The sequence below is a fragment of the Bombus bifarius genome, unplaced genomic scaffold (assembly GCF_011952205.1).
Source record: "Bombus bifarius isolate JDL3187 unplaced genomic scaffold, Bbif_JDL3187 scf7180000008028, whole genome shotgun sequence".
NCBI lineage: Eukaryota > Metazoa > Arthropoda > Insecta > Hymenoptera > Apidae > Bombus > Bombus bifarius.
In genome coordinates, this window is record NW_022884400.1 from 826,900 (window position 1) to 854,791 (window position 27,892).

Genomic DNA, 27,892 nt, shown 5'->3' on the forward strand with positions numbered 1-27,892 from the left:
TTAAATCGAATTATATGAAATTTAATTTAATTTAAAATTACAGTACAGTATACTATTCTATAGTACCTCTTACTGTGAATGCGTACGTATATAAATTTTAGAATGATATATTATTTATGTAAAGACAAAACAATAAAAATATAATAAACACTAATATACAATACCGAATTATCCTCAGTAACATTTTTAACATGTTTTAAACATTGAATATAAAAAGATATTAAGATTCACAAATCGATTATAGATCACATCGTGCGATCTACTCACTTCGACCATTTTCGGTTCGAGTCGGAGCGGATCGGCTACGTCATACTACTTACTTCTTACTTTATGCATGGTCCTCTCTCTAGCTTAGTCAGTCGCTTTCGCGTCGTTGTTCCGTTCATTCAGATGGTTATAAATTCGAACGGAAATTAGACGTGTGTACAGATGTAATTGTTTTAGCAAGTGGTTCCAAGAAAACATATAAGAACATTACATTACAGTTATCAAAAGTGTTTTGTGCTTTATCTTTGGTAAAGAGATCTTTCGAAATGGGCGCCATTGGCGGCATTAGGAGCTACACATTTTTCGCGGCATTCCTGCTTTTCGTCGAAAGTGGTAAGGTTAATGCACGTAACTATAGATGATGTGAATATCGTGGCGTCCTTTGGGTGGGGCATTTATAATTTTCCACATTGTTCTTTATTAAAAGGCGCGATTGCATAATATTAAGTTACACATAACATCGATTTATAAGGATCAAGCGGAAGGATCGATTTAGTTGAATATGTATTTATTCTTAAATGACAGCTTGAAGTTATTAGTTTATTTCATGGTAAACAAAATTTGATATTGTATCGAGCCACCGATGTTAGTCTTCAAATCGTTATTCACGAATTTATATAATCTGTGGTAGAAAATATAATTCTTATCACATAATTTATTTATCATCGACCGAGAGAACTATATACATATTAGTTCACAGTTTAACGCAAGATGATAAGAAGTTATCTGGGTCAATTATTTTTTTTTCATGGACACTAAATATTGTGAATTTATCATTTTTTCCTAATAAGTAATTAATTAATGATTAAAACAAACATTTAAGACATATACATATTTGTACTGCCATTTCATTATTTAGTTTTAATTATTAGGCTAGAATACGTTTTTTTATAATCTGGAAAGTATTGTTTGATTTAGTCTATAGTTAGCTGACAAAATTATGAATCAACGTGAAGTAAATCGAATCCCCAATCTTTCTTTTCGTTTAGTGCACAGTTTACAATGTTATCAATGCGTCAGTACAAACAACACCGACCCCTTCCAATGCAACGAATTTCTCTCGAGCGACATCGATATCAAACCACAGCCTTGCGATGCTGTTTACGAGGCGCAGTATTGTGTGAAGCACACTGGTCGATTCGAGGGTAAAACAATATCGGCAGTTCAGGTTACATATCGTGGAAAGGGGAATCTTGTTGCGAAACTTAGCACTCTTAAACGAAAACTAACCTTAAATCATATATAACGACATCGCCGTTATCGGTTTATAAGCATGCGGGAACAACCAAGGCACGATCGATAATCATCTCCATTAGAATTGTGTTTTTAGATGACTAACATTATTTTAATTCACATCTGCATATAGGGATGGTTCAATGTGTAACGACGAAACTATTAATTCTTCTGTTATTGTATCTAGTAAGGTAATTGAGCTAGAAGGAAGCAGAAGTTTGTTCCTGTATACATATAATAAGAGAAATTAATAATAATTTAATATTAATACACTACTTGTATTATGAAAGTTTGTCGTTAGATATTGAAAGATGTGTTGGCTAAATCAATACATACAACTATTCTAATATGAAAGAATCGATTAATTAATCCATGAATTGAAGCGCGCAATAGTAAACATCTATAATCGATGCTTTTTCAATCGATTAAGCGACCAGTCTGGATTGCTACCAGTGTACGTCGGAAGAAGAACTGAGTTGCGGAGATAGCAATTTGGTAATAAGTACCTTACAACCAACGAACTGCAGTCATGTATACAATGCACAGTACTGTATCATATCGGTCGGACGATTCGGAGGTTCATACATTGTGTCTCGATGTTTGTGTGTTTTCTATGTCAAGTGTTCACCGGTAGATTTTCCTTATCTCTATTGCATAAAAGATTCTATTATATTTCCTTCAAATCTTCAGTGAAAATGTTTACAAATGAATAAAAACGAATATATTTCACGAAAATTGTCATGCTTTAACAATTCCATAAGAAATAAATAATCAAATAATATATTGCATGTTGCTTGTATTAACACGCTACATTCCTAACATCTTTCATACGAACGCATGTTATTGTTTTTTGCTAGATAAAACAAGAAACAAACAATTTTTCCTGTATATGTTGAAATAGGTGGAATAGGCACGAAACGATTCTGTTCAGCACTGGATCTGGGGAATTATTGCGATTACGTGAAACAACAGGGTGACAAGTTAAGTTACCGAACCTGTATCTTCACTTGTACCGGAGACGGATGCAATCCAGCGGCCATTTTGATACCAAATATCGCATCGATGGTACCAATTGGATTATTAGTAATTTACGAATTATTCTTCGTAAGGTAGATATTTTTATCCGATAAAATTCTTTTGAATGCATATTTTATGCATTCAAGATAAGTGTAAAATCAGTTTTTTTAATCTATTCCGTCCTTAATGTGTTAGCACGAAGTAATACGGAATGTCAATTTCTGACGTACCTTAGGGGAACAATTTGCACTCGATTAATTTTATAAAATGACACTGACGTGCCTTCTCTTTTTGACAAAATATTAAACGAAGGTACTAATTAGTAGTTACCAATATAATTATAGTTAATAACACATTTTATATTTATATTTAACCTGCGTCGTCATAGATTTAATATTTCTTTTCGACTGTACAATTGCAAATACGCTTATACTTGTCTAAAATAATTGTGGCTTGCGTAGCACAAAAAAAAAGGATTCTAGTGTTTAGAATTTACCAATAAGTTTTAATTAATCGACACGTTCGTAATATGAATTACAATTAAGGTACCCATTCCTAATACCGAATTTTAATGACGTTAAGTTTCCATTCGTACACAACTATTAAGCTGTGTACTTACATATAGTTATTTTTTACCATATTATTTTTTTTTTTTTTTATTAATTTAACAAAGATCTAGATTACTTATTTTTGTATATTTTTGTACAAAATACGAATCTTTTTCATATTTGAACAGTGTAGATACGAAAACCTACTGTGTTTCTCTTTTTTAATTCTTCTTTTTTTTCTAAACATACAACACGAACAATTCTAGAATTAGACTTAGATACTAAGGAATATTCTGTATGAATTACAAGATAATATAAATGCGATCGAATGCTTTGTTCTTTATTTTCATCGAACGAGAATCCTCCACTCGTCTTACATTCACGTACTCGTTTTTCTGAGTATAAATATAATATGATGTAGTCGCTCAATTGGTGGTAACAAAATTGTCTCACGACGATCCGTAATAAGGTACTTGCACGTTCTTTGGTATATCCACGTTTATATAGCGAACGGTACATAGGATAGCATTTTTCAATACGACGATACACGTGTTCATATTAATGTGTTTGTCAAGCAAAAGATCTTCGTCGAGTAATACAAAGATTATAAGATTGCGAAACTGATTGCGAAGCGGCTTTTATGATGGAAATCATTCTTTCCCTTTGTCTTTTTGCAAAAAATGCACATATTTTATGCAAGCTCCATCGTATAATAAGTTGTCTTTTTATAGTTGTAAAAAGAAAAAGAACGCACACACAGGCTAATATCGAGCATAATATCGATAATATTAAGATATCTGACGACTAACGCAATACATAGTCTACTATCCTTGATAACACAATGATTAATGATTTCTCTAACTGTACGTATGGCTGTGTTTAAAATATTAAATGTAACACAGAGGGAAATATTTCGGAATGATATTTTGTCATTATGCTACATGTATTAATGATCAGTTCTCGTAAATCGGGTTGAACATTCCTCATATGATAAAACTCACATCAGTAATGATTTTTCTTTTTGTGTTCGTATTTTGTGTCGTTCCTTTCCCTCTTCTTTTTTTTTTTTTTTTTTTTTGTTACAATAATTGATGTGCGCTGAACACAAGCATATATATTAGTTATTGTTAGAATATTCACTCGAGTTCTCTTTCTCCTTTCTTTTTCTCCTTTCTTTTTCTCCTTTTTTTTTTACATTTTCTTCGCTCGAAATTACAACTATATATCGTATGAAAAATACATATATATATATGTATAAACAGTGTATATAAATCATTACTAAATCTGATCGCTACTAAGCAATAATAGAATTTCTTGTGGCTAACAATTTCTTTCCTGGTTTGTTGGTCCTAGAAATATATAATTTGACACACATATATCAGCATTATTTCGCATATACAATAATATGAATAGAAGTGAATAAAAAGTTGCTACTGTTTTCTTCTTTCTTTTTAATTAATTAATGATCCTTGATCACTCTAGGTCTATTTGCTTTCTTTCTCTCTGATTGACAAAATTTCCTCTATGCATATACATTAAGTTCTATGTGTTTAACTGTATAAAAGAAGTGTCAGCCTAAGATTCGAAACTAATTATAGTGTACAATAAATATTGTCACTGCCATGTGTTCGCTGAAAAAGAAAACATTATATTGCCACAGGTACCATGGCAGTGAATGTGGCAGTGATCAATACACTCGATAATACAAGATAGCTTAAACGTTAATAAGCTAGATACACCGTCGTTATATTACCTTACGCATGGAAAAAAAGAAAAACGGGACGTATACGGAATAGAACACAATAGTAGTTTTAAGTTAGTTGATCGATTAATGTACAGCCATTATAATGGAATTCATAAATATAACTGACTATTAACATCGAGAAATAAACGTTAATTCAGCAGTATAGGAAACAAATCGAACGACATAAATACGATTGTAAATATCAAGATATTAATACATAAGTTCATTTGAAGGAAATCAACAAAATAAGTATTACAGAAAATTCATCGAACCATCTCTTTTTCTCTGATTCTCGTTTCCAGGAAATCTTAATTTTAATTATTAGTCATAATTAGTCCTTGCATCTTGTGCTATTTTTCGAATCTCCGAATGATGTCCGTTTCTTTTTTATTGCGTCCATAATATCCCCTACGCAATTCCTAAATATCTCTGTATTTATCTATCACTCTATGTACGACAATTCTATATAGAACGAGTCGCATACGATAAACGTGCGTATGCACAAGGCAGGTACAATTCTTCATGTACTGAACATTTAATACTTTGTCCAAGTTTTACATCTTTATATTAAGCTGATCTTTCTCCCTCGTTATGATCGCACGTATAACTTCAAATGAAAAATTAGTTGCTCAGATAGATGGAGAAATTCGTATAATAGGTGTAACGTGTGTATATCTATATCTTGATGTGCAAGCGAAAGAAACGTATTAAACTTCGTATGACAAAAAGGGAAGTACACTTGCTAAAACGTGCAAAAGTTGCATACACGAAACGTTGCATCTCGGAGAAATATCAACATTTTATATAGACAAAAACTCGTCTGTATAGTGAAGGCAATAGTGTAAATCACAATCATTTGTTCATTTTTTTTTTTGTTCAGTTTCTCTACAGCAGAACATGTTTCCGAACTGCGTTCTAAAAAAATTGACTAAATTATTGTTGCTTCATTGCTGCGTTTTCTTCTAACAACGGTACAAGATCGCCACACGAGAAATTGCAAAGAGAGAAGATAACGTATAGAGAAACGAGAAATGCTATAAAAAATGCATCGTATATCGTTCACAAGATACACTAGAGAGAATTACATAACTGCATTAATATGTTACTAATAGATAATCAGTGTATGTTTCCAGTTCTGAAAGTTTCTCGAACACCTTTTAATATCCTTTTTGCACCGCCTTTATTTCTTGTTTCTTTTTCTTTTTGTGCAAATTTCGTCGAAAGCTTAGACATTTAGATTGCCATGAACAATACACGTATGCGTTATTTGTTCGTTAAGTACCATGTTTCTCATACAACTAGCAACAAAGCTACAAGGAAGTTTGCTCGGCGCATACGTTGAGGATCTTCAATAAAATTTACTGACGCTGAAGCTTGCGAATTTGCTCTTCCAGCTCTTTCACGCGTAACTGACTATTCGCGAGCTGCCTTCGTACCAATCGTAACTCGTCAGTCTGACGTGCAAATGCTAATCTTAATTCCGCCTCGTTGTTAGGAATGTCTACATTCTCCAAGACCTTATTATCGTTCAGTGGCGCGGAAATGATATTTTTCTGCAAAACACGTTAATTAGCCTAATCTATGAAGGAGATAAAGACTTGAAAGAAACGGTAGTTCTACCTGTAGCACAACATTGCCGAATTTTTGTTGCAACTGTTGGAACTTGGTGCTTTGATTGCTAGAAGTTTTTTGGCTTTTCTCTGACATATCGTGGAACTCGATGGGCCTGTAATCTGGTACAGTCTCGGTAGACAAAAAGGCGAATTTCTTCTTATTATTTAAATCGGTTGTCGGTGGAAGTTGCGGTGGCTTGTACACTCGTGGTTTGTGCGTGGTAATGCTACCACCTGTTAACATTTAATTTATAGAATAGAGTAACAAGTAACGGAGGAGAAAAAGATAATAAAATAAGTTGAAAAGTTCAATAGTTATACCGGTTTTCAGTGAGATTAAAATCGGTGGATTATTCATGCCACTTATCCAATCCCTGGCTGATAAAGCTGGACAGGTACCTACAGTGTCAGGATATAGATCTTCTTGAAATTGGTCGCTCTAAAAAGCGAAAGTATTTGGTAATTACACCGTGCCTAATTACACTTGTTTCGCTTAATGTTTTACATTTCTATGTATTCACCTTTCGAGGAACTATCATGGATATCGGCTCGCACATTCCTCGAGTCGCGTGCAATTTATAAAATCTAAATACTTCGCAGATGGCTGTGTTTACGCCCCTCTTTGGCATTATACCTAATCCTCTTTGGGGATTTCCAGAGATGAATTGACTGAGGTAATGCATCCAGGGTGCCTCGTTTACTACTTCATAGTATCGAATATTACCATCACCCTACGATAAGAAAAGTATAAAATATTCATTCTCAACGTATACACTGTCGACCATGAGGATCAAGACACCTGCTATTACAGTATAAATTTCACTGTTTTTAGTTATTTTATTACAAATTTGTTGTTTCATTCAAATGGAATGAAATATCTGTTAGAATTTTCTAATAAATGTAACAAGCAGATATCTTAATACTTGTAACTGGCAATGTAACAATTTTTGAACATAATTTGTTACCTTTCCCGCCAGATACACCATATTGGTGTCATTATCATAATATGGAAATACTACTCCACTAGAGGAATCGATAGTTTCACATATCAATGGTACGTTCAAATCATGCTGACTCCAAATAGCATACTGTCTGTCGGAGTGACGACTGAAGCCAGTCGTAAGAAGACGTCCAGAGCTACCAAGGAAAACCACTTTGCTAGCTTTTGTTCCGGCATGGCAGACTCCCTCCTGTTCAACGGACGATCAATAGAAATATTTATTCAAGTAAATTTCAAGAAAACGATAATTACAAGATATGCAAACGTGATCGGTGGATACATACAGAAACCACGATGCCAGATCTTGGCTCGAAAACCCTCAATTTTTTATCCTTGCACGTTGTCGCCAGCAAGCTACCGTCACGATTCAATGATATACTATAAATGACGTCAGGATGCCTATCGATGACACTGACAGCCTCTCCTTTATTTATGTCCCACACGATAACAAGGTGATCGAAGCCGGCGCTGAAAAGCACGTTCTCAGCAACAGGATGCCATTCTATGTACGCGACACGACGTTTGTGCCCTTGCAACTCAACTAGCCACTCGGTCAGATTTCGTGATATACCACCGTCAGGAATGTGCCACAGTTTTATCTGAAATTACGATTAACAATAAGAAGAATATCGTAAAATATAGATAGGCTGTTTATCAAAATCATTAAAACGTTATATTTTTGAAATACCTAAAGAGTTATTTAGATTCGCAAAAGGCTCAAAGCAAAGGAAATTTCACAATTTCAATTTAAAAGAGTCAGAACAAACAAGATATGGATAATTTCTGAATTAAGATTGTAAACACAGATTACTAAGTAAACCTTATTTTGCTATCTTTTACGCCGTCTTTTATAGATAACAGAAACAATATATCTTGCAAGTAGTACAAAGTGTTGAGTTCTAGCTTTAAACAAAGCATCGTATCGTCTAGATGCTGAATAGCAGACCGGAAGGTCGATGCCACACGGTCTATGATTCAGTCGCTTATGGTAGTAATTTGTCACGGCGACAGGCCACCAGTTGGCAAAGATTTCGTTTTCCATTAGAAAATTCCTACTTCGTAGAAAGCTGAATTTTACAAGAAATATCGTAACTGTACATATGTGATCTACTTCTTTATCAGTCCATACAATTTTATCTAATAGTCAATACCTAACACTGTACCAGTAATCTTTGATCAATAAATATCGCCAACTATTTTAAGCAACGGTACATAAAACTAGGAACACGATCGTACAGTGCAGTCGTCGGAACAGGAAGCGATGATGTTATCGTTAAACGGATTCCACTTGATGTCCAGAACCGGTCCAGTGTGTCCAGTCACTCTACTAGCGTTAAAATCCAGCCTACCAGTCTGAAAGATAAAAAGAGGAAACATTCAACCATAATAAGTCATTAATTAAACGATCGAACAATCTTATTCAATAAATCATTTGCATGCATCCTTATCTCTATGCGTTTCAACTTCTTCGACTATTCATCAAGAAGAACGTCGTTTTAAATAGCATTCGATATGCACGCTATTTGTATCGATGTACGCTGCATATATGTTACATACATTTATAGCTTGGTCTTAAATTTTACTTGGAAAGTTATGCTTCTAGTGTATAATCATAACAGCACTAATGAAATCTGAGAATTCCACTGGTAACCGTAATTAGACAGCGGATTTTTATGCAAATTTACATTTTTGAAAATATAATCAAACAGGTAAAACCTCGGTAGAAGATTGTTTTATCTACCAAGTGTTTTATAGAAGGCGCTATACTTTTTTCGATATTTCATATATTTCTTCATGTTATGTGCATATTATAGAACTTTGCACTTTCCTACAAATGCATAAAAATCCGCAGTCTACACACAACGTGCTCGTAAAAGGCGTCTATAGACGTTGGAATACTTTCGTGAGTAGATATATATTCCTTCCAACTTTTCTTATGTAAATTTCTCTATGAAGCGACACGTATGCTTGGTTATTATTGCTCATTTGGTAACTTGGAATTTTCCAAGGAACCCGATACTTTTGAGCGATAGTATATAATTGAACATTGAATAGTATTATGAAACAGCCTCACCGATGTACGTACTATCAAGCAAAGTTAGTTCGTCTGGAAAGAACAGCGAATCGATAACTCGATAAACAAGAAAGATAACTCACGCGATCGAGCGGCAAGACTAGAAATGCTCCGCCGCCAGCCACTTCCGTTACGATGGCCAGGAACTTGGGATTCACTGCGCAGAATTGCGAGTCGTGGGCGTTCTTCGTGATCTTGATATTGTCGTAGCATTTCTCCCGTTTTGCCGGTACGCCGTACACGTGGCGAAATTTGCTGCTTCGAACGCCACGGAACCACGACTGGAAAAAATGAACGTGGAATTAGCATCAGTGGAAAGAAAAAGAAAAGAAAAAAATTAGCAGAACAGATGAAAGTTGGTGATAACGCCAGGAATTGAAATATTGTCCTGGATCTTGGATATGGTTGGAAGCGTGAAAATATTATGATGAGTTTATGAACTAAGTATCAAGGATTAGGATTATTTAGATGATACGAGTCTTCGAAGACTTAAAAGTTCCAATTTTGCGGTTTTTAATGAACTCTATTTTGTTTCTGCTTCAGAATTCTTTTCTTCAACCTTCTCGTTTTTTTCTTTTTCTTTTTTTGCAATATCGAAAGCTCTGTTTTTCCGATTACTCTTCTAATTTTCAGAAAAATATTATTCTTGCAATTAGAGAGCTTATGGGACAACGAATAAAGAAGTAAAGAGCAGAGAATCGCGAGAACACTGTAGTGGAATATACAAAAAACGTTGTTGAAGAGGACATTTTTAATTGCAAATCTCTCTCAGTTCTCAAGTAGAAGCCGATGATACAACGTGTAAAGTTACTTTGCTACGTTGTTGATAGGTCGATGAACTTAAGACGAGAATAACCATCCTTCCAAGCAGATCTTGCAGCTAACCTTGAGGTGTCTGAGTGTCTTCTTCCGAGGACCAATCTCTTCAAATTTTTAACAGCCGTTGCAAACGATCTTCTTAAAATTTGTTCGAACCCGAAGCTAATTGAGGGACATAGTACAAGCAGCCGTTTGTTCGCACACAAAGACGAGAAAAATACAGGGACCGATATACGACGTCTGTGTTCATTTAGAAGACTTCGTAATGACTTTCCAGACGTTTATGTTCAGCAGCATATTATTCCATTGGAGTTCGATTTTACTCGCAGTCTTCTCGACTGAACATGTCCGTTGTAAATGGCACGAAACAGTTGGAAAGGTCTGTGGTGTGATTTTTGATTTATAATTCAAGATTTTATCATTTGCATCGTTTGTTTTTCTTATATTCTCGATTAAAGAAGATAAAAGATTTTCTAACGGCTTTGTTCAATTTCTAGCTAATTCTTCTTGCAAAACTGAAGCTGAAGGATGGTGATCCTGATGACAATTGATGGAGGATGAAACGTTAAAGAAACTATTTATCCGCGAATATTTTTACCGAAGATTGAGCCAAAGGAATCGCTTGTTAACCGGTTACCGCGTAAGGAGGATCGTTATTAACGGTGCAGCTGAACCAATTACTTTTGAGCAACGTGCACAGCGTTAAATGGAGATCGACACGGTCCTCTCTGATCGTTGCGGTACGTCGTTAACGTTTGCACCAACGATTACTCGCAGCAAGGTCAATAGCACGACGAGCGGAACGTGTTTATGCGTTCCTGAGACTCTCTCCGCTCAGAAACCGTGAAGAAGAAAGTTTCGTGGTCCGAATGTTCTATCAATCCATCGTTCGATGTTTCTGTTATCGTTATCGAATTCTTCGGTTCCTATCAAGTCTATGCAACAACGATTCTTAGTCTCCGAAAACAGTTTTCTTTCTAAAGTATCTTTAAATTAACTCTGAACTATTACCGTGAAGTGCTAGAAGTCCTAGAGTACTGTAGAATCACCAGTATTGTCATAATCTTGCTGTGAAATGAAATACGACTCTAACTATCTTTGTAATCTTCGATTAAGCGTTGTATAGTCATTGTAATTTGTAAGTTCAGATATAAATCTTTCTAAAGTATCCTCAAATTATCTCTGAACTATTACCATGAAGTGCTAGAAATCCTAGAGTACTGTAGAATCACCAATATTGTTATAATTTTGCTCTGAAATGAAATACCATTCTAAATATCTCTGTAATCTTCGATTAAGCGTTGTATAGTCTTTGTAATTTGTAAGTTCAGATATAAATCTTTGTAAAGTATCTTCGAATTAACTCTGAACTATTACCATGAAGTGCTAGAAGTCCTAGAGTACTGTAGAATCACCAGTATTGTTATAATTTTGCTCTGAAATGAAATACCACTCTAACTATCTCTGTAATCTTCGATTAAGCGTTGTATAGTCATTGTAATTTGTAAGTTCAGATATAAATCTTTCTAAAGTATCTTCGAATTAACTCTGAACTATTACCATGAAGTGCTAGAAGTCCTAGAGTACTGTAGAATCACCAGTATTGTCATAATCTTGCTGTGAAATGAAATACGACTCTAAATACCTCTGTAATTTTCGATTAAGCGTTGTATAGTCATTGTAATTTGTAAGTTCAGATATAAATCTTTCTAAAGTATCTTCGAATTAACTCTGAACTATTACCATGAAGTGCTGGAAGTCCTAGAGTACTGTAGAATCACCAGTATTGTTATAATTTTGCTCTGAAATGAAATACCACTCTAACTATCTCTGTAATCTTCGATTAAGCGTTGTATAGTCATTGTAATTTGTAAGTTCAGATATAAATCTTTCTAAAGTATCTTCGAATTATCTCTGAACTATTACCATGAAGTGCTAGAAGTCCTAGAGTACTGTAGAATCACCAGTATTGTTATAATTTTGCTCTGAAATGAAATACCACTCTAACTATCTCTGTAATCTTGGATTAAGCGTTGTATAGTCTTTGTAATTTGTAAGTTCAGATATAAATCTTTCGGTAGAGTATCTTCAAATTTCACCATGGAGTTAAGTTACTTTGACACGTCAGAAAGGTATTTGTCGTTTTTCATGGATTAATGAAAGATATTACGGTTCCTTTTGACAATTCTAGGAAAGATCTGAGAAGCTATAACGTATCTCGCAAATCAAATCTATCGGTCTTTAGATTATATATTCTTAATCTCTAGATCAATCTTGTTTTTCAGTTCCTCTTCGAATGAATAAGATTTCTTTCTCGGAAAAGAAGAGATTTGTCCCAAAGATTCTTCTTTATTTTAGTTGAAGAAATTTCCTATTAATTCTTTAATTATTCTCTTTTCCTCATTTCTCGGAAGTAAAACAGTTTCGAAAGAATCCACTGTCATCCATGAATGAACACTAATACCATTGATCGTTAAATCTTGACCTTGAATTTATCAGCTCTTCACTTATCTCCTACGAAAGATACTGAACTCTATTAGCGAATCATTGGTATATCGACATACCGTATAGGATAACGTTATTAAATAGGATGAATTTCCAATTTCAACGTTGTTTTACCAGTAATGGAGATATCAGTCTCCATGTTAAATATATTCTGACGTCTGAATCCCGCTTGTGCCCGCATAAAATCACCGCGATGTGAAATCTTTGGAGTTGGTCGCGCGTGGTGCGCGTGGCGAGCAACGTAGCGCGGCGAGACAGAGCAAATTATGCCACTTTTTCTTGCAATGGCGAAGAAAATACTCATCGAACGAACTCGCGTTTCGATCCCTGCGAAATTCTAACCGTAGGCCTCGATTAACGGTACGTGTTTGTGTTATTTTTTTTTCCGATCACGATCGTGACGCGTACGGATCTTCTTCATAGATATGAAAGATGATAACCGAAGTATCAATAGGAATCAGTAAGTAGGAAGATGCCGATGACTATGACGAATCTCTGTCGCTTCTCGTCGTTCGTCTACGTCGCTACAATTCCGAAGTTAAAATTTCACGTCGTTTTTCAATGTTTATACGCGTACGATTGTATCGTATCGAGAAGGATAAAAAGGTATTGAACGAAGAAGCATGTTCTGCAGGCTGAAGAAGAGATGAAGAGTTTAGACGATCGTATAGTACCAAGGTCAACAGAAGATCGTTTTGATAATTCTTTTGGACGTTCGGAAGGCGTGTAAGGCTACACTTTTGCGTGGGTTTACGTCATTTTCACACGCGTCATACGACGATCATGCTGCGTCAATAATAATAAAAACGTCTCTGCATCACTTTTTCTCATTTTATTGTTACGCATCAAGGCGATCGTATTTTATCGAGGGCGATCGTTTTACGAATTTAGGATTGTGGTCATCGCTTTTGATTAAGAAATTTTAGGAATAAGGAATTAAGAAATCGTGAAACGTTCAAGGCATTTTATATCATACGATTTAACGATTTCTTATTTTGCTGGTATAAAGTTGTATAAGCTGGTTATTGTTAGGTGTGCGTTTCACCTTTGCTTTTGAAAAACGCACTGAATCATGTTTGTTGAGTGATGGATTTGATATGATTGATAGAATAGGTGAGCGAAATCTGTAAATCAGAGTCCGATAGGAACGCGAATACTTCATAAAGAACGATTAGATGCCATCGATTATCTTCACTGATTCGCAGAATTCAAAATCACCAGGATCTTTGTATTAAAAGCCAATACAATCAAATTTGTTGGCACAATCTTCGCTTTAAGTTATCAGCTTTACAGATTAATCGTATAGAATCCAATGTATAGAATTTGTATATCATCATCGACGGAATTCTACGTTTTCTAGCTTTGGTGTGAAAAGAAGAAACGTTTCGAGAAAGCAAATGCAAGTGTAGAAGCTTCATCGTAAATTGTTTGCTCCCGAGATCGATTTTAATTAAACCCCAAACATTTGAATTTCCTCGCTTTAACTTGCAACGGCAAATATTCGAGGACAGAGTTGGGAAAAGATGAAATACGAGTTTCGAGATATTAATCGGTATCGTAAACTTCGATGAATAACGCGAACGATTGCGGAGGAAAGACGCGAACGATCGACCATATCATATGATCGTCAATGTAATTGGAAATCATTTGTCACCCGTGGTTCTGCTATTCGCGAGTAATAATTCTGTGGCACGCTAATGCCAATTAGGGTCACACGAGCGCTATACGCGCGTGCGATACTAATCGTGGTTGCCTGGTGCTATCAAAATGTTACGACTCTGCTGAAATGTTCAAAATATACAATGAAATTGCAAAATCATACACCTACGTCCATCAAACGAAACGAGATACATTATGATACAAAATTGCAATGTTTCACACGATCATGCAAATATCGTAGAGCTGCTCCATTTGTCGGAATGAAATTTTGCTTAGCGTTTGATAAAATCTTTCGAGATAGATTTTCTTAAATAACGAATGCAACGATATTGTTGTGCAAATTACCACAGACGAAAAAGATATTGCAAGTTGTTTAATAAAATAACATGTGAAATTTTCACTGGCAAGGTTTATAGTACGACCGATCGAAGAAAGAATATCTTTGAACAGGAATTGTAGAGTATTAGCTGTGATAATTATACAGGGTGGTTGGTAATTGGTGGTACAAGCGGAAAGGGGGTGATTCTACGCGAAAAAAGAAGTGGAAAATATAGAATAAAATTTTTTTTTAATTTTTCCATCGAGACAACGATCTACAGTGAGATCCGTTATAACGAGACGTGATAAAATGCACGCGTACCGAGCGAAAATTCAAAGTCGATTTTTTCGAAAACAAAGCCTCAAACGAAAAAATTTATTCTATATTTTCGACTTCTTTTTCCCGTAGAATCACCCCCTTTCCGTTTCTACTACCAGTTACCAACCACCCTGTATATGCTTCTCTGACATTTTATCTTCTTTGAGTTTAGACGTGTTGCAAATCCTGGCAACCAAGTTACATAGAAACATGAATCAAGCATAATTTTCATAACGTGAATTTTTTTAAATTTCCGAACGTCGGTAAGTCCGTATGTTATTTCGATGATTCCAAAAAAGTTACAACGATTCAACGATCTGTTTGCCTTGGAACGTGGCGTTCAATTACTCTCGAAAGTTAACGTTCGAACATCTAAGAAACTATATAGAAGAAATCGTCGAATTATCCTAGAAATGTTCGATCTTTATAGAATTCCGATAAATGAAGCTCTCTGATCGATAAAAGTAACTTGTATGCGCGTGAAAAATGTAAAACAGCTTCAAACAAGATGGAAAATAAAAGGAAAAAGTAATTGAACACGAGTATGTACATGTGTGTGGTGCATCGTGCGGAAAGAGTACGAAAATATCTCAATTCGTTGTGCCATTTCTTCTACAACCTTTCACTCGCAGCAGCTTCGAGAGGCTACGGTACAAAATAGAGATGAACTGTGCTGTTGGTTCGTCGTAGACGTTGTACAAATTTCGTACACTTCGTTGTACAAATTTCGTACATTTCGTTGTACAAATACGTTGAAAAAATAATCGAACGTGTTCTCGGTAGTTGGATGTCTGATAACTCTAAAGTCTAAAGTACCATTGATTGATAAGTCGTAGGCGAATTTACGAACAAGTCAATCTAGAACAGAAGACAGTTCGAATTACTTTAAATTACTTTCGTCCAAATACGAGTTCCTATTTAGTGCAATTATTTAAAGTAGATAGAACAATGCGAAAGAAAAAATATATTCATTCTAAAAAATTGTTAAATCATATCTGTTCAAATGTACGGCCACTTTTATGCATCACCGTGTGCCTTTGCTCTGCTTTTCATTACGCATTAGTAATTGAAGAAAAATGACAACGTTAGTAAACAACAGATCAGGTGGTACAGTAATACGACACTTGTACTCGTTTTTCATTGATCATTATGACTGAGAAGACAGCAAGAAGCTTGACATGCTAAGTTTGTAAAACTATGTTTCTTCTTTTGCGTTCTAGATTCACCTCTCGTGGTATCGACCTGCGAATAAGGGTCTCAAATAAATAAGACTTGCGTTCTTAGAGCTTCGACATGACCAGTATTATGCGAAGTTAACGTGACACGATATAGCGGTAGATACCAATGGTTCGTGTGGCTATCGTACTTTCAATGAACGATGTGTATCTTAAAAAAGATTCCTCTAAAAAAAAAAAAAAATTCAATAGAGATCGTAACAGATATTTAGAACTTCAAGATTCGTTAGAAAGCGAGGGAAAATTCGTTTTCTTCGTTAATTAGTATTTCACTTTCATTGATAGTTTGTCGTTTATAAATATCGCTATTTATAAGTTTTTCGCCTGAAGCAAATATTCTGACAGGAAAGTAGTCTTTAAAGTACGAAGAGATATATTTTGAACGAAATAACTCGCGTTCTAACAAAGTATGAACACGCGAAACATCTCATTCACAGATGCAAGAAGCTGATCCAAATAGAAGATCCGATTCAGAAGGATTCAAAGGATTAATTTAAAAATTTGAATTAATAATTTAGAATCCAAAGCTTTAAATTAAAAGAATCTCAGAAGATTTGGTTCGATGCTGTAACATGTCGAACTAACATCGAACTACCGCAGAACGCTCGCGTTCACCAAGTGGAAACATAAAGAAAAGAAAGATCGATCGCGAAACACCGAAAGCACTCACCTGTTTATCGTTGGTCATTTCTGATACTAATCAGACCTCAGGCAGCCGGTACACGTGCGCGGTGAGACGATGGTCGCCGACAGTGCACAACAGGAACGTAGTAATTGAACAAGCCAGGACCCATGCATGCGAAGTGGGAGAGGATATTCAACTAGTTGGAAACTCGCGCTCGCTGTGCAAACGGCGTCAAGATTTTCTCGCTTTACTGGAAGAAACAAAAAGGGAACCACACGAGGCCCGTCTAATTACGAGATCATCGAATCAAACGCGCGAGTCGTTAAGAGGCCACCGAGTCGTAACGATGTATCTCATCTATGTACTTCTTTTCTGTAATAATTTCTTCTTCTCTTTCTTCTCTTTCTCTTCTATTCGTGGTGAAATTAAATATTCGTAACATATTTCGAAGCGTGACGAAGAATCATCATGAAGAGTCGATGAGATACAATACTCAATTACTATCAAACTCAAGGCTGGTTTACGCTTAATGTATAATAATGGAACGAACGTTTTTCATTTACATTTCGACGCATTTACATCCTGATGGAACGATGGAGAATATTTCTGACCGATTAAATAACGATAGATAAAAAGGAGAATTTGTGCTCTTGCTTGATAAAACTATGCGAATAATTTCATCATGTATGGATCGAAGATCGAGAATCGATCTTTTGCATTTTTTGTTTTTTTTTTTTAAATATCCTTGCACGTAAGCTTCGAGGGAAACCAAGATTCTTCCAACTATTCCTCGACTTGAAAATCACAAAACAAGTGCACAAAACGTACACGTGAACATCAGGTAATGTTGTCTCCAGTTCTCGCGTTCTTTCACATAGATTGCCCAAATCAAATTCACTTTATGCATCCATTTTTACATTAAGCATTCGTCTCGAGTAATTTGAATTCAAGTTACTTAAGCTCAAACGAGTCGAATTTAACGAGACTTTAAGGTGACTGTAATTGAGTATTTCGCTCTATAGTCGACTGGAAGAAATTAATTCTTCCAATGAGTCACTGCAAACGAGGGAAAACAAAAGTTATGTGGATGCAGGAATAACGCAGCCTTTTCCATGTTGCGGATTCTAACTGTGTAACCGTTTGATTTTTTCACTGAAGTAATCTCTTTGTGCTGATTTAATCAAGGTTGAAGCGTGAGAAATTAATCGGTTCTTGAAGAAATGCGCTATCCTAAGAATCTCCAAGGATAAACAGTGATGTTTGATGTTGATCACGCGCAAGATGAATATTCAATGGCCGCATTAGGAACTACATAATTTCATCGCGGGAATAACTTTTCGAATTACGCCTCCGTTTGAGTCACGCTTCGAAATCAATGTCGTCTGTGCGATGTTTGGTAGGGGAAGGATGAGCCAAGGAATTGTCGACAAAGACGATCTTATGCTTTTTCACGACGCTCCTGCCGGGCTGATGCAAAAATAACGATCCTCTTCAAACCTCCATTACGCTATCGCAATTAAAAAAACTTCTAAAAAAAGACACTTGTCCCAATTTTCTAAGAATCGTACTGCGCAAGATACGCGAGTCTCGCGTTGAAGCACGATGTTACGAGATAATGAAAAATAAAAGAAAATATATACCGGAAGCGATGAATGAAAAAAAAAAAAGAAAGGATTGATCCTTTCGCTACGATAGTCTTGCAACTAATAAAAGCTCCAAGTTTCCGATAACATCATCATGTACACCATTTGAGTCAATTTCGATGCGATTTAAAGAACATCCGAAAGAATTGTTAATAATACGGTCGATCTTTCATTTCAATGCTACGTTAAACACTCTGAGATGTTAAAAAAGTTTCGCCTATTAGAAGAAGAGTGAGATCAGGGCATAAAAATTCGAAGACCGTAGCGAGTCTCGAGTCATTAATATGGAACAAATATTCGCACGAACATTTAGATACTTTGTATAATCAATTGAAATTATATTGCAAATATTTATGCAAATCTTATTTTCCAATTCTGTAAAATATATTTCACATTTGCTATTTTATCTCTCGATTATATCTCTGCTCGTTATTATACTTTTTTCCATATTTACATTCGTTAATGCATAAAAATCTACGACCTAATTACACTGTAATCAATATGAACGAACGCAAAAATGATTCTATACTTCAGAGAACGTGGACTTCTAACATATGATGACTCAATATTTTAAACGCGTACATTGTATATCATAGCGAAAGGATTGAAAGGATTCTATTCTTTTTCTTTTTTTTTTTTTTTTTTTTACGAGTGAGAAACAAAGGAACAGCCGTTATTTCTGTACCAACCTAATACTTGAGCGGTCGTGGCAACAGCCTATTCTTTCCCGTACGTCTCAGCCTCGAGGAAGAAAGAAGAAGCGGTATAACAGAAGAGGAGAAAAAAAAAGGCACGCGTTCGTAACGTTACTCGGTCGCGGTTAATGCGCACTTCTCACGATCGTGACTTTTGAACAGGCTCGATAAGCGGTAACTACTCTCGACGATCGATGATATTCGATAGATCCGACGAATCACCCCTTTTTTTACTGCCGTTATCGTGTGGCAGTGACGCGCGCTTCGACGGCAGCCTCTGACTTCCGCTGTCCGGTTTGCTCGAGCGAGAGAAGGAGAAGAAAAGGAAAAAAGAACCGGCGACTCCCGTGGCGTAATTTCCATCCACCCGCATGTGTTTTAATCGTATTTAACTCTGCTACCATCCTCCAGCCTTTGTGTCTCGATCTTCTTTTAGTTTTAACAAACAGAAAGACTTTTGAACGAAACCCCTTTATCTTATAATGTGGAATCGCACTCGCCGTGCAATCGCACGTTAAATTCGATATAATGCGCGATTAGTTTTATCGTAAAGAATTATGAAACGAACATAGATTAAATATTGTGAATTAAACGAGATGCAGATTCTATTTGTATCGAAGTTCTATTTTAATTCCTATTTTTACTTTATGTTGAGAAGCTTTCTAAAAGGAAAATCTATGTGTATATATATATAACAGATTTGTTGAATAGAAATTGTATATAATAGTTTAATACTTTGTTTGAAACGCCATATTAAAGTAATAAATAATCAATAATAAGACAAGGGGTTAACAACGATTTTTTTTTTTATTATTGATTATTGATTATTAGAATAGAAGAATAGGATCGGGTTCAGAATGAGCCAAAGAAGGTAGCAGTGTTAGAAGAGAATAGGTGCGTAGGCAGGTGAAAAATAAAGAGCGTCTCAAAAATCTATCGCGCGACTTGTGTTTCGCTTTTTATTTTATCACGCACGTGTATCTTTTGTTCCTTATATCTTTATCTGTTTACGTAGTTGCTTGATTGTCCTCGACTAGCGTATCTCCTTTTCATTTTTTAGATGCACACAAAAGACTCTAAGATTCGTCATTTAAGTTCCTGGAACGTTGATTCATCTATCAATATGATAGTATATTATTGTGCATAAACCTTTCCGCACATCTTTCTCTTTCCATTGCTATCTATCTTCAACCCTTCTAAATACAAACTTCTTAGAACCGTCTAAAATTGTCTCTGATTCACTGATTAGCGTCGATAATTGATTAGGGCCAATCAACGAAATAATCGTTAATAGATCATCAACTGTTATTTTATTTACTGATCGAATTCTTCTAAAAATTCTGTCGGAAAGATCTCGAATATTTTCACTATCGATCTAGTAATATTTCCAAATATTTCTGAAGCTCTTGAATTCTGTTACAATGATATAGAAAAAAAAAAGAGTATAACTGTACAAATAGTAGGACAAACCTTGTCCGACCTGATCAAACGACCTGTTTCAAAATATAATTTAATTTATCGTTAACTTTATGTCAATTTTTATATTAAGAAAAATTGAGAAGTTGATTAATCGAATAATATAAGAATTTACATAAAGTTAGATGAACGAGAGAAATAACAATGAATGTACAATTTTAAATTACATTTTGAAACCGGTCGTTTGGCTGGGCCTGGTAAGGTTAAGCGTGAATATGAGATCCGAGTTACCACGAAATAAAAAATAAATAGTACACAATATGAAAATCGACTTAACTTGCATTATGTCCCTGAGCGATTAAAATGAAAAAGACATACGCTTAGATTTGAACAATTCGCACGCATCGTGGATAGAAGAACGACGGGCAATTCGAGTGCGCAGTCACGCAACGTAGATTCATTGAGACGAGGCCCGGCGCGAAAGAAGCGACGCGTGTTATACCTACGATCGTGTCGGAGTTCCAGGCGCGCGCGTTAGATCGCGAAAGTCGCCGAGCCAGCACTGACTCCTAGCCACGGTTTTATAGCGGCCGCCAGCCGAGTATATCACGTGGCACGCGCTTGTCGGTGCGTGTTTTAATGCAGCAGCGTGACGTTTCGTACGATCGCATATGTTGTCACGCGTTGTCACTGCTCCGTTGTTCTTGCTAAACCGCTGTATGTCACTGTAGCGCGTGGGTGATTGCGAATCGAAAGAGACAGAGAGAGAGAGAGAGAAACACACAGACAGATAGACAGGAAATATAGGATGTGCTCTAAAACACTTCAAACAACTTCGAATATGTACACATAGCGAAAATGTCGAATCGCTTCTAACATTGGGAATTTGATAAATCTGAAATCTTGAGATTTTTATCCTTTGCCTTAGGATTTTTCTTTTTTTTTTTTTTTTAGTAGTTATTTAAATAAGTATTAGTTATCGTAACCGTCGAAACTGTATCAAATGTAAAATATTTAAATATTGTATGGAATTTGTATTTATTGATCTCAGTTTGAAGAATTGAGAGAAAAGTTAGGATTCAGCCTCAACTTTGCTACGTAACCTGTTTCTTGTCAAATCGAAATCATAATTTGTATCACGGAGGTGACTATATTACGAGGCAAGGGATTAAAATTAAAGATCATGATGGATTAAATCTTTTATACATGTTATATTTTATTCTATATATGTATTAACATATATTTGATATATAGGTGAGGCAGTTGAGTCTACTAACCTAACAACTTCAAGACTTACCAAGACTTTCAACAGTTTTAAGTACCGAATCACGTTCAAAGTGATTCGAACTTGCATAGTGTTTCGAAATTGACGTCATTAAGGACACACGCTGAGACGCGGGCTTAACCTAACAATAGCTATGGATCCATGCATAGAACATGCAATTAGTGTGCTATTGCATCAGATATAAGGAAAGAGCCAGGTACACTTGGTATCTGCCTGATGCACGATACTAATGGGATGCAATAAAGTCGGCGAAAGCATAAAAAAGTATAGATTTAATGGAGATAATTGGGATCAGGTGGGAATTGGGGTGGCAGATTGCGAGTTTCGATTGCGTCAGACACGTGTTTAGATGTAGCGTATAACTAATATCGTATAGAGTAGAATATTCGATCGAGAAAGTAATATCGAAAGTTTCAGTTCGATAATTTCGATGGAAAAGTTAACCTTCGAACTCTCATAGGTTAGATTATGTAGCAATACTGGAAAGTTTGTTAATTTGCTTGTGTCATAAAATAATTGAAAATTGAAGGGTTAAATTCAGTTCAAATTCGTAGGAGTATTAGTCGCAAATTCGAATTCAGAAAATCTCGATCTCGAAACTCGAAGACGCGCAATCGAATCGTTCGAACGCTCGAGTATCGATTCGATTCGATATTCGAGAACTCACAATCTGTTCTCTTCTATTTGCCGAACAAATGTTTAAATCTAATACGTTCTATTCAATTAATTATTTACGTTTCAACTTACTTGCTGAATTATTATGATCAGTTATTATAAAGTTAATGAACAACATCCTTAAAAAGTGGAACTGGCTCTTATCCCCCATCGTGAACGCTAATCAATAGCAATTTCCTTAAATCAAGTCGAACGGTAAAGTAGAACGCTTTAAATGCTTCTTGATTTACAAACAAAGGTTAACGACATACTTTATGGATTACGTGACCAGTACACAATGCTCGTTAGTACTTGTAAATCGGATCGATGCCGCTGGTATCGATAATAAACTTCATTTAAGTTAAATAGGTTTTATAATTCAAAGACACATTAGGGCCAATAATTCTAAAATAAGAAACCGCAAGCTTATGCTATTAAGCAACAAAATTTGAAGACTTTTTCTCAAAATATTGTATCGCTTGTTACATATTAATTCAAATAAATTCAAAAAATTTCTCAGAGTCATTGATAATCGACCCACTTAGTCTTACTTCAGCCACGAAAAAAACGTATCGTGTATTACGTCAGCGGCTGCTAATGTGTTAATGGTAATATAAAACCGATTATGAAAAACAGATGAAACGCTACTTAGTTGCTTTGAAGCTCAAACAAAGACGTAACAATTACACTTAACACAATTTCGGGAGCATGCATTGACATAAACTGACATAAACGGGGATAAAAAACATTTGATGCAAAAAATTCTTACTTTTCCGTTTGGCTTGTAGCACGCTCTGACGTCTACCATATTGTTCAATAAAGTATGAGTGTCATCCGCGGCGTCCAGGCCCAATTTCTCCACTAATTCCTCCCTCGTGCGTATCATTTCCCAATTCGCGATATTATATCCCATAGAAGCTTTCGTTTCGTATTGTCCACCTCCGACACCGTATCTCCAACTGACAATCTTTTTATCAACGCCTCTTCGTTCACTCGTAAGTACTTTACTACCACCTATTTACCAAGTATTTCCCAAGTCCGTTGTTATAGGCCGTCCGTCTACCTAAACGCCAAACAAGAACATTCACAGAACGTGATGGACAATTACAAACCACGTGCGAACCCTTCCGTCCTACACAAATTTCGTAATCCACTCACTGAGACCGGTCACACATGGATACGACGTATCGATTTGACGTGCGTGCAACATGTAAACACGAGAGCACGCCACTCGACCGCTCCGTCTCCGCGATACCACAAATCAAACGAATATCATACGTTCCCATTAAACCACGTTCGTTTTATACGATCAGCGAATTACACGTTCTTAGCGTATAAATGCAGAGGACTGCTGCGTCGTCGAGTACTCATTCGCTCGTGAGTAGAAAGCGCAACCTTTTTGCAGTAGTGCTTCGCTAAATGGCTACGTGTCGGCAGCTATTTGATCAGTTATCGAAAGATATTTCTAATTGTATGAAATTTTGATATCTGACACGTTGGTTTATCATACAAATATTCTATTGTTAGATGTAGCGAGGTTATAAATTAAGATTAGTAGTATCAGTGGTTTATATGAAAAATATCGAAAGACATAAAAAAAGTACTTAATGGAAGAGAAAGAAATGGAAAAGAACGTTCCAATCCCTAAAGATCTATAAATTTCTATGAAAAATTGAAAATCTCTAGTATCAACGCATTGAAGCGTTGAGTGGGTACACCGATTGATCTAGTCGCACCTAGGGCCGTATGCATCTTCCTAGTACGCAGGCACCCGTGTAAGTTTTTCGAAATTTACGAAAATTACGATTTATCATAGAATTGAAACTTTAGAACATAAATTAAAAATATATAATGTAATCGCTCTCCTTCGCGAGACGAAATTTTTTGTTAAATATACTGCAAAGGAAGAAATAGTTCTGAATTGCTATCGTACGGCCCTGGCCAAGACTCTGAGTCCTTATCTCTCTCAAAACATCTCGGACTACTTGTTTCGATTCTTGAAACATGTAAACTTTAACACCTGACTAATTTTAAGACCTCGCTATATCTCTTCCACTGATAGTAACACCAGAAGCTCACTCCACAATGTCAAAACTGGCGGGGATAGCGACGGCCACTTAACGAAGCAAAACTCTGGTCAATTAACGCGACATTACAATACTCAATATATCCATATTTAACACATTTGTTTATAACAGACGTATATAACATTAGGGGCTCACTTCACGAACACAATTTGAAGAACTGGAGGGGATAGCGACGGACAATTGACGAAGCAAACCGCGGCCAGTTAACGCGACACTACTGTACTCGCCGACTGCGCGCCTTATTGTGTATCCTTCTCACCTCCTGGGTCTCAGAAGAAGGGGGCGATGAGCACGCTCTACAGGCTATCCAAAAAGTCGAGTACCGGCATTAATATTTATTTTCAAGCCGACAGGAACAGGTGAAAATGAATTAGTGAAAAGATCGAACGTATTTTGTTACTTTCGATTCAAGGTATACCAACTTGTATACTTTAATTTTTGTAATGTAGTAGGAAGACTTTTGTGATTCTTTTTATGTAAGTACGCGAGTTATCGGCTATCGACACTGTATACCGGTTGTATGATAATCAAATGCCTTTGTAGGTTTGTATTATCTCTTGTAGAAAATGAATTTGCTTTGCGGCAAAAGGAGAGAGCGTGTCACGGAACGGCTTTAAAGTTTGTGGTCAATGTGCACACGATCGTGTAGAAACGCAATCGGTTTAATCTGATGTAACACTTGCCAGGCGTCACTCACCATTTCATCCGTCTAACGCCGATTTACATATCGATTTTGGAGCGTGCTGCGAGCACGCCGTGATGGAAGGCGGTCCGCTCGAGAAACGGTGTACGTAAGACAGCCGAATGGTCACTGGATTTAAATAAATCGAACGATATGAATGAAAATCACATGAACATATTCTTAACTATACATTAATCAATATGCATATGTGTGAATTACAGGAAATATCGAATGTTTCACAGTTTTAAGAACAAATTTTATAAATTTTATTCACAGATTTTAGTTGAATTTAGACAAACAATTTTATAAAATATAAAGAACACTGGTAAATATTAATTGATCTTCTTCCAAACAAGAAAGCGATCTGAGAAAAAAGGAGAAAGACCTTCATCTACTCCGAAAGCTCTCTACTGCTACTTCATATTGACGTATAGCTATCGAGTTGCTATTTTACATTTATAGTCTGTCCAACGAAACGGGGCAGTAAACGTAAACAAAATGTGATTGCTGCGGCTGCAACTATTGGCTGACGACTAGTAATATTCGAGTGTCACTACCTCACCTCGAGTTTATTGCCTTGTCTCATTGGACAGATTATATATCCTGTCTAGCAAGTAGAGTCTGAACAGGAGAGGTAAATAAAACCACGTGATCGAACTCTAGGGGAAACAATATGGTCGAATTCGCAATCCTTATATATTATGAAATTGCAAACTACTATTTCGAACATTTTTTAATACTTTAACATTAATCGTACCATCTCGGCATTCCTTATAAAAAGGTATTAAACTACTTATGTCGAAAAATTATTGTTTTAGCAGATATATTAACTTTAGTTTTTCAAATTTAACGTATGAAAGACGAAGAAAGATTCGAAGCGGTATTCTTGTGTTTACATTCTCTTTGTCTTCGATACGTTAAATTTCACTAATTAAAATTAAAATATCTGCTAAATTAATATAATTTTGCATAAATAAGTTAATACCTTTTTTTATAGAGAATATTATCTTTATTTAGATTTTTTAACAAGGAAACCACTTTTTTTTATGAAAAGTGAGATCTCTTACCGTTTCCAGTTAAACGAAACCCCATGTATATGAAATTTTATATAAATTTATTTAAAATACTTAAATATACAAAATCAAATAACTAATTGCTATATTAATAATTAGATGAAGCATAAAGATATTATGCAATAACCACATTAGCTTACTATCGGTTCGTTACTTCCCATCGTAATGTGTTTCAATAGTAAGTATATACTTACGTATGTACCCACGTTGTTTGATCTCCATATTGGAAAAATGGCAACTGTGAGTGTAGGATGCGGCGACTTTTTAGAGTTTCAGGTATTTTTTAAGTAAATGAAAGTATTGTGTAAAACGTATTATTTCAAATTATGTACTTCAATTGTTTTAATTACATATATTAAATTGTATGTAGATTTCTGGAAAATGATAATACACTGCAAACATGATTAAGGTTATATAGTATTTTACATAATAATTTGTAAACGATATTTAAGAAATGAAAGACCTAAAATTCTCCATGAAAACAATTAAATTTAATTAAGTAAACAATTCGATATATAAGTTATAAAGCAGACTTTAAAATTTTAATAAGTGAATAGATATCCTTGTGCATTTGATCTAATGTGAAATAATAATTGATACAGTATATCTGTAAAACTTGATAATAAAAAAAATGATTAAAGGACCTATATTGAAATTAATTATTTTGCAGTATTACTTTTGTATGTGTCTTTTCCAAATTCATCTTTTTTTTTATTTTAAGATACTGAATGTTCTTGTTCCAGGATGCATTGAAAAAGATGCGGCAACTTGATGACAAAATCATTTATATGCTAAATGCTATACTTCCAACAGAATCATTTAAAGGACAAAGTGATCCTACTACAAAATGTAAAGATTTATATGAACAAATTCAAACAGGTCATAAATCAAGGGCATTAGCTATTACAAGGTGTTTAAATGCATCCAAGGAAAAAGTGAACCAATTAAGAGCTGAAAGAGATAATGGCAATGATAGTCCTCAACTTCTTAAAGCATTAAGGAAAGAACAAAATACTTTACGCTTACTGCAATCAGAATTAAACATAGAAGAAGTTGTAAAAGACCATACAGTTGAGGCTTATTATAAGAAATGCCGTGGTTTTTATAAGCCACCGACTGATATAGAAATTTAATCTCGTTATTGATTTTGAAAATACTTTGGCCACTACCTTTTTATATGATTGTAAATTTAACTACAAATATATTGAAATGTTGTAAATATATTTAGTTACTGCATTTATGTAATAATAAACAGATGAGGTATGCAATAGTAATAACTATAAGTATATCTTTTTTTTTATATTATTTATTAATAAATTAAATGTAGGATATATACATATGTTGGGTATAATAGAAAAACCTTGAGGCACTTTACATTTAT

At 35.2% G+C, this 27,892-nt stretch overlaps 3 protein-coding genes and 1 long non-coding RNA gene across 11 annotated transcripts; 2 read left to right on the forward strand and 2 right to left on the reverse strand.

The window, feature by feature from the left end:
- Positions 1 to 336: 336 nt before the first annotated feature.
- LOC117207389 (U-scoloptoxin(05)-Sm1a) lies at positions 337 to 27,365 on the forward strand. Of its 2 annotated transcripts, none has more exons than XM_033447570.1 (4): positions 337 to 600; positions 1,257 to 1,412; positions 2,402 to 2,609; positions 27,255 to 27,365. In XM_033447570.1, exons 1-4 carry the CDS (start codon positions 534 to 536, stop codon positions 27,262 to 27,264), a joined length of 441 nt encoding a protein of 146 aa, XP_033303461.1. In that variant the 5' UTR covers positions 337 to 533; the 3' UTR covers positions 27,265 to 27,365. The 2 variants fall into 2 exon arrangements, with proteins under 2 accessions (XP_033303461.1, XP_033303462.1); XM_033447571.1 differs by lacking the exon at positions 27,255 to 27,365 and adding an exon at positions 1,931 to 2,077 and having other exon boundaries at positions 2,402 to 3,394.
- On the reverse strand, positions 577 to 1,975 carry LOC117207390. 2 transcript variants are annotated; one of them, XR_004487505.1, is made up of 2 exons: positions 1,837 to 1,975; positions 577 to 1,700 (listed from the first exon to the last, which is right to left on the reverse strand). It is a non-coding gene; the product is annotated as an uncharacterized LOC117207390 (long non-coding RNA). The 2 variants fall into 2 exon arrangements; XR_004487504.1 differs by having other exon boundaries at positions 577 to 1,724; positions 1,837 to 1,959.
- On the reverse strand, positions 4,517 to 23,818 carry LOC117207382 (coronin-2B-like). Of its 3 annotated transcripts, none has more exons than XM_033447556.1 (10): positions 21,237 to 21,320; positions 17,022 to 17,226; positions 9,580 to 9,777; positions 8,659 to 8,775; positions 7,707 to 8,021; positions 7,388 to 7,612; positions 6,944 to 7,153; positions 6,744 to 6,861; positions 6,430 to 6,656; positions 4,517 to 6,362 (listed from the first exon to the last, which is right to left on the reverse strand). In XM_033447556.1, the coding sequence occupies exons 2-10, from the start codon at positions 17,037 to 17,039 to the stop codon at positions 6,168 to 6,170; spliced, it is 1,623 nt and encodes a 540-aa protein (XP_033303447.1). In that variant the 5' UTR covers positions 17,040 to 17,226; positions 21,237 to 21,320; the 3' UTR covers positions 4,517 to 6,167. The 3 variants fall into 3 exon arrangements, with proteins under 3 accessions (XP_033303447.1, XP_033303448.1, XP_033303446.1); XM_033447557.1 differs by having other exon boundaries at positions 21,233 to 21,302; XM_033447555.1 differs by lacking the exons at positions 17,022 to 17,226; positions 21,237 to 21,320 and adding an exon at positions 23,439 to 23,818.
- LOC117207386 (coiled-coil domain-containing protein 58) lies at positions 26,128 to 27,794 on the forward strand. 4 transcript variants are annotated; one of them, XM_033447565.1, is made up of 2 exons: positions 26,128 to 26,219; positions 27,255 to 27,794. In XM_033447565.1, the coding sequence occupies exon 2, from the start codon at positions 27,270 to 27,272 to the stop codon at positions 27,642 to 27,644; it is 375 nt and encodes a 124-aa protein (XP_033303456.1). In that variant the 5' UTR covers positions 26,128 to 26,219; positions 27,255 to 27,269; the 3' UTR covers positions 27,645 to 27,794. The 4 variants fall into 4 exon arrangements, with proteins under 4 accessions (XP_033303456.1, XP_033303454.1, XP_033303455.1 ...); XM_033447563.1 differs by lacking the exon at positions 26,128 to 26,219 and adding an exon at positions 26,467 to 26,787 and having other exon boundaries at positions 27,255 to 27,785; XM_033447564.1 differs by lacking the exon at positions 26,128 to 26,219 and adding an exon at positions 26,784 to 26,920.
- Positions 27,795 to 27,892: the final 98 nt, after the last annotated feature.